The 9,206-nt window shown below is 38.8% G+C and overlaps 1 protein-coding gene across 2 annotated transcripts in view; it reads left to right on the forward strand.

The window, feature by feature from the left end:
• Positions 1-7,888, forward strand: part of LOC136711559 (receptor-type tyrosine-protein phosphatase-like N) — a 141,201-nt gene extending 133,313 nt beyond the window's left edge. For both annotated transcript variants that reach the window (XM_066687892.1, XM_066687891.1), the window contains 5 exons: positions 318-484; positions 3,686-3,739; positions 4,558-4,622; positions 4,832-4,905; positions 5,286-7,888. In XM_066687892.1, coding sequence (XP_066543989.1) covers positions 318-484; positions 3,686-3,739; positions 4,558-4,622; positions 4,832-4,905; positions 5,286-5,357 — 432 coding nt within the window. In that variant the 3' untranslated portion in view covers positions 5,358-7,888. The remainder of the gene's footprint in view (positions 1-317; positions 485-3,685; positions 3,740-4,557; positions 4,623-4,831; positions 4,906-5,285) is intronic.
• The last annotated feature ends 1,318 nt before the right edge of the window (positions 7,889-9,206 follow it).

Consider the following 9,206-nt stretch of genomic DNA (forward strand, 5'->3'; position numbering starts at 1 on the left):
ATGTTTTATTCAGTCATCTCATAACTGTCTGATTGCAGTGAGGATATTTGACCCACAACAAATGTGTAGCTTGGATCAGGAAGCCCTGATTATATTCCATTCCAGGATTTGATGCTGACTGTAATTCAGAAATTGACAAATACTGACCATATGCAAAAGAAAACTGCAGTATAATGACTCTGAATGCAGCCTTAGAATGAAGGTCACAGGGCCCTACTCATGAGGTCTAATAAGTGCTTTGTATAGTTTCTGGTGTTAGTGGTGTCATTTATTTTCACCTCCCTTCATCAGTTTCCATCTTTCCGTGTCTGATTCAGGTCAATCTGGTTTCGGAGCACATCTGGTGCAATGACTTCCTGGTGCGCAGTTTCTACCTGAAGAACGTACAGTCCCAGGAGACTCGAACCCTCACCCAGTTCCACTTCTTGAGCTGGCCTGCCCAGGGCATTCCCACCTCCACCCGCCCACTTCTGGACTTCCGCAGGTACAATCCACATGCAAAAAGAGCCTCTCCAAAATCGCATTTCCAATCCAACCCTTAAAGGCCGTCTTTCCAATATTATACAAAGCTCACGTGACATCAGCATTGATTTTCATGATACACTGAGTAACTGTACAGACAACAAGATCCTTAAATCCCTGAGAAGGATCAATGGCTGTGCTGTGCAGTGACACCTTCTGGAATGAAGTGTCTGCTGAGCTCTTTTTATCAGTTGTAGCCTGTTTGCAAAAGACATACCACTGTGCCATAGAATGCTGACCACTTCTGTTCAATACTGAGAGCAATCAATGGCATTTCAGAAATGGTCATGGTCCTTCAGTATTATTTGCTGCGAGATGCATGTGTATTGCATCATGTTACCCCTATCAGTGCTGCCCAAGACCAGCAATGTGCAATTTGGTCACTATTTCAGTGGAAGCAGATGTGGCTCTCATTAGGTAATTCAGATCAACACCCACTGTAACAGGTGAGCTTTAGTACATCTGTTACATGTATCAAAACAAGATTTTGTCAGATAAATCAGTTTTAAAGCACAGGATCTTGTTAACCTAAGGAAAGTCTACATAAAACATGAATTGATAAAAATGTATTGGATCAACAAAGAATCTTTTATCCCTTATTGTTTTTTTAACCACAGTTTATACATTTTAGTATTACTACAAATTACTCAGGTTATATGTAACATCATAGTTATTATTAACATACATATAAAAGTGTCAAGAGTAAATGCAAATTTAAACACCATGATTAACATAGTTTTAGAAACATACACTTTAAAAAAATTGATGTGACATTTTAAAGACTATACTTTCCTTGAATATTCCCTATTTGACAAAATATAGGGTTAAAGCAAGGCTAAAGCCTCAGACCTGCAAACCTTTTCATAACTTAAAATGTGGTAGAATCTCTTCATATAGTCACGTTATAGACACTTAAGTACAATTTTCTTCTCCACTTTAAATGATATCTGCAATTTATATCCATTCCTCCTGCTTCTATTGTCTGGGTTTTAATGTGTCCAGATGCAGTTAGGATCTGTCAACTGCTTTGCCTTCTACCTGTAACATTTATCCTTTCTGTACACTGCCAGAAGAGCCCAGAGCCTAGCTTTGTGAACCTCCGCTCTAGAACCTAAGCTTTCCAATTAAAACCTCACCAGCCTGCTTGTGTTTCTTCAACTCTCCTGTCAACCAGCATCCCACTCACATCTGCTCTAACCAGTTTGCCATCCTCTTCTCCACATACCTCCCATTCTTCCCTCCACCTACCTTGTCCCCTCCCTGCTGACTTCCCAGACTAACCAGTGGGAAGGCTGGCATGCCCTTTTCTCTCCGATGGGCGTCCCCTAGGCACCGTCGGATACACAGCTGCCAGTGTCATTTTTGTGATTTGCAGCTAGTAGTCTGAGTCCAGTTGCATAGTCACAAAAGTGATCATTGGCAGCTGTGGCTGCTGCATGGAGTACCACTGGACTTTCCTCCTGGTTACTGCTTCCACTTCCTACAGGCCTACTGTGGGTCTCCTGCTTTCCTTCCTTGATTAAGCCTTGCTTTAATCAGGTCTGTGCACCCATCCCTCCCCTTCCTTTGCGTATGATGCCTTTTTGACCTTTCCTAGAATGGGTTGGGTGGGAAACCAAACAATTTTGGAACTGTTGGAATTCAGTGGCCTATGAATGACATTCTACAGCTTCCAGCTTGATTCCTGCTAATTATTGTTTTAAAGGTGTAATTTGCTATTTGCTACCTTAGAACAATATTGTCTTATTAATATTAATATTGTGTATATCTATCTTGGTCATTGTTTTTATGGTTTTCATTCTTTTGCTCTGACCAACTGATCTTAAGTCTAACTTTGGGGAGGAGTAAGAGTATTGAATTGTTTCTCTTAGTTAAGTCAATGTAAGTGGTGCAGTGGGCTCTTGTCTGTTATGTTCTGCCAGACAAGCAACACACGCCCCCAGCTCTCCATCTAGATGTGGTCAGCTGCTCTATCCATATTTTTCTGACTTGTGCTGCAGGGTTTAGAGACTGCTTCCTTCCAAGTACATACAGAAAGCAGGGAACTGTCAGTCAGCAGAACAATGATAAAGCCTGCTGAAGAATGCAAACCTCCCTAGTAACGAGCATCTCTAGCAGCACATCCAGAAATCAAGGGAGGAGAAGCTGACTGCTTGACTGGAAGGAGATGAAAAAAACAGATATCAGCTGTTTCACAGCTTTTATCAGCTGTACTGACATATCAGAGTAGAATTAATCGGCACAACACTGCTGAAGTTGTAAGGAATTGAAAGGCTTGAACAGGGTGTTTATAAATCCCATGACGGTGATTTGCAGTGTCACAGCACTTCCCCCGAGTCAGTTCTCAATCATATATACTTGATTGAGATAGAGATATATATATATATATATATATATATATATATATATATATATATATATATATATATATACACACACACACACATATATATATTGAATGGTTGTAGTAAAGTAGTGCCACCTTGTGGAAACTTTTCCCCACTGCCATTCACAGGCGCATGGTCCAATTTGCATACCCTGTGAATCAAGAGGACATTGGACATACAGTTATTGATTGGTTGTAGTCCTGCAGTGCACAGAACTTTAATTGCATAACAATCCAGTGTGGAGCAGTGTAGAAATAATCCATTAGAAGCTGGTAATATAAATGGTTAACAACCGACAAGTATTACAACAGAAAATCACAACCAATCTACTTAATTTTCTGTGCATGATAGCTGGGTAGTCAGCACTGCTGTGGATTTGTGTTGTACAAAATCTACAAACAACCATAAAATGAAAAGTAACCTCATTCATTTGGGTACAGTTTCAAGATTCATCCTAGTTTATAAAGATGTAATAAAAAAACCTGAGACAATTTAAGGTATAAAAGTGTAAAAGGCCACCCCAGTTTTGTTATGTGAACCAAAACTAAGGAATATATTGTTACATGTTGAAATCCTGCTTCTAATAAATGAAGTAATTAATATTTGTTACAACTGATTGCTATTGCTAGTGTACTTTGTAAGCTACAGCGTGATTTTTCTTCACCACTGGACTCACATCGTTCTCAAGCAACACGCATCCTTTTAAGTTTGCTGATCAAAGCTCAACAGACCTAGAAGAGCTGCTGGACATAAAGCCTTTTTTCTCTTTATTTCAGGAAGGTGAATAAGTGCTACAGAGGCCGATCCTGCCCTATAATTGTGCATTGCAGGTAGGCACTGCAAAATAATTATAACTTTGGATTTTATTTTTTTACAAGATTTGGTGGGTTCTTTGAAGCAAGGTATATTTAGCTCCCAAGCATACATATTGAATGTATTTTTGTATTATGATAATATTTTGAGAGCTGGGTTATTTAGTGCTAATTATATAGAAACATGTTCTTACCCTTTTATAGTCTTCATAATGTGGAACAGGTGCTTCATGCAGAATAGGCACACACACACGCACGCACATGCACACACACATGCACTTCTCTACCTGCCTAGTGGGAACCATACCATCCCAGCATTCCACACAAAAGATACATAGAGAAAAAGCTGAGTATTGATATATTTTGTTAAAATATTAAAGAAATATATTTTTAAGAATGTAGTTTACAATTGAAATTATAGCAAATGAATACTTAAACAAAAACAACAAAAAAATACACATAGAAGAGCTCTATAATCCTGGCCAGCTAAAGTTGTACTTTCCAAGGAGAGAAACAGTCAAAAAAGTGTATATGATTCAAACACCACCCAAACAGATCTATGTATCTATAGACTACTGCAATAATTAATCAGATTTTTCAGTAGTGTACTAGACTAATTACAGTAACATATTTTTACTGTAAAATGTTCAGTATGAACTTTATAGTAGCCCCAGTGTTGACGAATTGTGCTGCGAGTTAATACAGAAAATATTTGACAGTGTGCAATGAGAAAGCAGAGTGATAGATGAAGCATTACTCAAAGACAGGGCCATAGTGTTCAGCCAGTAGATAGGATCATTAGTGTTGGTCTGAAATGTGTTCTCTTTGTTCCACAGTGATGGCACTGGCAGGACTGGGACCTACATTCTGATTGACATGGTGCTCAACCGAATGGCCAAAGGTGAGGCTGTTAAGGGCCTACTGTAAACAAGACAGTACACTTTTGTTCCGTGCACGGCAAATGTCTATGATTATCAGATCTTCTACATAACTCTATGCTGTACGTCATAGAAATCTAGAAATTTCCATTCTTCTTCTTCCATGTTCAGGGCATACTCTAATATAGCCTTTTGTCTTTTTGTGTGTGTGTATGTGTGTGCGCGAGTGCAGGAGTGAAGGAGATTGACATTGCTGCAACACTGGAACACATTCGAGATCAGAGGCCAGGGATGGTTCGGACCAAGGTACAGTACCCTTTGCTGATTTTGCCATTAAAAACATTACAAACATTAATACAAAACATCAACTAAAATGAAGTGACACCAGTGGTCAAGGCACTACCAAGCTGGCCAATGCAGAATAAACCCAGTCTATTTCTGTGTGTTTGTGTGAGTTTTGTAAGTTAAATAAGTTTGCATTCCTCGTAAGTAAAGTTCCTAGGTAAGTTCTTTGTGATGTTTTTAAAAGAACCTTCTGTAAAAAATTTACAGTATTGGATGGAATTCAGTTCAGTCATCTCTTGGAAACTCATGCAGGATGAGTCATATTTCTGCATGGGGGAAAACACTGGAACATAAACTAAACAAACAAAATCTACACATCCCCCCTGTGTCTTTCCCCACAGGACCAATTTGAGTTTGCGCTGACAGCCGTTGCTGAAGAGGTCAATGCCATCCTGAAGGCCCTGCCACAGTGAACCCGGTTTTCCCCCTGCTGATGCGGAGGCCAGACAGCTAGTCAAACTTTACCTGCGCCATACAGATATTCTTCCCTCTATGCCCATGCACAGACATAAATAAACATATATGCATACACACATGTACATCACTGACAACCAGCACAAGGCATCAGCAATGTTCCTCCCTCCCCATTTGCTCCATTCAACGAAGTGTAAATTACCACTTCATTATGTTAACTCATCTAACAGCGCCTTGGTTCACATCACTAAAGGGTCCTATCCATAGGCACTTCTTAATCTCTGTCTTGCTGCTACTGTTCCATCTTTCAGTGCTGTAAAGCAAATTACATGCATTTATGTCTGCATGCCACAAGAGCTCCTTCTAGAACAATGTAAGTCTCATCAGTAAAGTATTGTAAAGGCAAAATATTCTAAAAAGTTCTATGATACCTTTAAATTTATATTTCATTCTGTTTGTATTGGAAATAAAGAATGGACACTTTCCTGGATTTAATGTGGAAAGGGTATTTCACAGACACTCACACAGGCTGTGACAGTGGGTGCCTTTGTTTCAGAACTTCTTCTCAGTGCTTGCATTCTGCTCTGTGGCTTCTACTGGCTTGTACCTCTGCATACGTACATAGTAAATGAGTAACTTCAAAACAGTCAAACAAAAAAATCTTGTAATATAACATTTTTAAAATATTTTTTCTTGGAAAGGAGTAGACTTGATATTTAAGATATTGATATTCAACTGGGGTGATTAACATATTCGTCATTGCCTTTATATTTGGCAATCTAGGTTAATGTCTTATTTTCACACAAGCAGAGCTTTATTACAAACCATTGTAAAATGATCAGGAAATTATCAAGGAATTCAGCCATTTCTATTCTAGGATCAGACATACCTGCAGTGTATTTAAGCCAAATGGGGTTTCATCTTCTGTAGAGTTACTTTAAAAACAAACAAATTGGTATGTCAGAACATTTTAATTAATGACACTCCTTGTATGAACTCAAACTGTACACCCAGAATCTTTACTAGTACTTACTAGGATGAGTCAGTGCTCGATGAGCTATGGAGAAATATCCATCATAATTATATATAGGTGAATAAAAATGGCATATTAAACAAAATGCATTAGCGGCAATGTTCTTTTTTGTGACTGTAAGTGTTACACCAATGTCGTTTAATTGGTATCGATCAAGACCCCTGTCCACATCTCTCCACATTCTACAAAAAGGAATATTTAAAAGGTTATTTCCTCGCTAAATGTAGTTGGAGCCTTGTATCCAACCCTGAAAAGATGTCTGAAACAACTGCATCATACTGAACAAAAAGACAGTTGTAAAGATTGAGCAGCAGTAGTGTGGGAAACATTTTTATATATAAAATTGACCGTGACCAGATCCTTTCAGAAAAGTAGTAATTTGATTATTTTACTTATTTTCTGTATTCCATTCAGGTACCATTATCATTTGAGACTCTTGAGGGGGGTGTCACTGTTAAATAAGAGGCCACAGTGACAGGCTATGTCAGACATTTATGGTTGAACCTAAGTAGGCCGAATCCTTACATTTTCATTCTACTAGGTATCTTTCCATCTGAGTTTTAAAGACAGATCAAATCAGGCCCCTACCCCACCATTGTCATTTTAAGTGCTGTCACTGTTCTAAAAGGAGCTCTTTGATTTCTAATATTGTGTACTTTAAACCTTTGAACCAACTATTCACCAAGATCTCAAGTTTCTCTTGGCTATTTGAAGTTTTTCGGAAAGCTGTCTTGCCAACTTAAGACAAGATGTCTGTATTTATCATCCCACTTTTTCTTGCAATTTGAAACCTTTGCCAGGCATTGTGTGAGGCACTATACCACCTGTGTGCAAGTCATAGATATTTAAAGGGGGAAGTCTATTGCCTAACATTGGCGATTCTAACTCGGGCTGAACATGTGTTTTCTCCATACATATCAACCATCTCAGTTCGTCTGTAATCTTGTCTTTCTAAGCAAAGTCACTGCAAACAAACAAATGACCATTGTCAGCCCAATCCAATCTAGAGTATTTTGATGGCTTTAAATTCTTAGCTTAGTTCCCATGTAAGTCACTTTGGATTAAAATGTCAAATTAATAAATGGTTTACTTATACCTCTTCATGCTTTACCATGATTTCCCTTTGCTGTCATTTTACTTTACCACAGTAAGGTTTTATAAGGGGTGTTTGGATGCTTTCCCCCCCAATTATCCTACGGGAGTTGGTGTCCAAAACAAATTTAGGATGAGTTTGAAAAAGGGATTACAAAGCATTCCTAACATAGTAGAGTGCAGGATTACACAGCTGGTGGAATGGGCTGATACAGTGACTGTCCTGGTCGTTTGTCATGGTTTTACATTCTACCAAAATATGTGTTGAAAATGCTGCTTCCCCCAACACAGAAGCATTATTTAAACTATATTGTTATAATTATTCTGATTGTTAAAAAATCTAGTGTTGCTGTATTCTTGTAGCAAACAAGTAGAAAAAAATCTATTAAAAAAATATTTATTTTGTATCTTGATGTGAATAAAGTTTGTTTGTGGAGTTGTGCAACTGCAAAAATTGCTCCAGTGTTTTCTTCATGAGACATGAAAGGCAAATTTTAGTTATTTAAAAAGTATTAATGAAGTACTGCAGAGACCCCAAGGGTTCTGCATATGATAGAGAAGTTCTATTATTTGGGTGGGGGTGGTTTTACCCCTTCAATTCCATAGGCCTTGAACACTTGTGTGAATAATTTAAGTATTCTTCATATTTCAAAACAACCTAATTAGGTTTTAACCAAAAAGTACCACCCATTGAAAGAAGAGTGAACTCAACAACCCAAATATCCTCTATTTTAATCTCATGATATACTCTTGAAACATGGCCTTTTGGATTCAAGATCTCCTTTACATTCCAATGTAATTTCCATGTACTCATTACACCAGTAGGATTTTTGCCTTCAAGAACAGGAGTTGCACAGTCCAGGTTTACTCTGAATGCAGCCAATACACAGCAATTCACACCATGCCATCAGATTAAACCATTAAGGACATTGCATAGACATGGTCAGTTTATTTATTCAAGATGCATTCAAAGCACATCCAGTTGCATTGCTGGTCATCAGGGAGCTGGAGAATATTCCAACAGCTGGAGAGCAATAGGTTTCACTGCAGCCCTGAGGGGAGAACAAAAGCCTGCAATAACCTGTTCTAGCAAACCAACCACAAAAATATATAAGGGGTAGCTTCAGGGTTGCGGTCTGTCCTCAGAATTAGATCCATTTGGCAACAGTTTTGAACCTCAATGTGCAGACAAGGTTGAAGGGTGCCAATACAAACCAGAAAAGCCTGCCCATGAGCATTGCATATGGCCCTCCTTCATTTAACATGTTACAGTGCACACTAGTGGTAAAGGCTTACCCAATCACTGTGCTGGGAGGCCTGCAGATATCTTGGCCTTTCCTGGGCAAGGCTCCCTGGTATGGCACTTGTCAGCATTGGGGTCCTCAACCACTGGGATTCCTGGAATACAAAAGGGAGAACATCTTTGGTATATTCCCTTACCAGGAATTGTGTACACCTCAGCTGGCAATATTCTTGAATTACAAGGAGGTTCCCCCACTACCAACCTGGGATCATCAAGTCCCAGTGGAGTTGGGAAGCACACCAGTTGCACTATTGAAGTTAATCTCATTGAAAGACTCCAGAAACCAATAGCAATAGTACACCAAGAACCAAGACCTTGAACCACAATATTCAATAGACTGCACTTTCCTTCAAATTAAACCTTCATTCATTTGGATAAGTCTAGCACATACTGCGCCCATCAAAGCATTCTTCCACACAT

The sequence above is a fragment of the Amia ocellicauda genome, chromosome 16 (assembly GCF_036373705.1).
Source record: "Amia ocellicauda isolate fAmiCal2 chromosome 16, fAmiCal2.hap1, whole genome shotgun sequence".
Taxonomy (NCBI): Eukaryota; Metazoa; Chordata; class Actinopteri; order Amiiformes; family Amiidae; genus Amia; species Amia ocellicauda.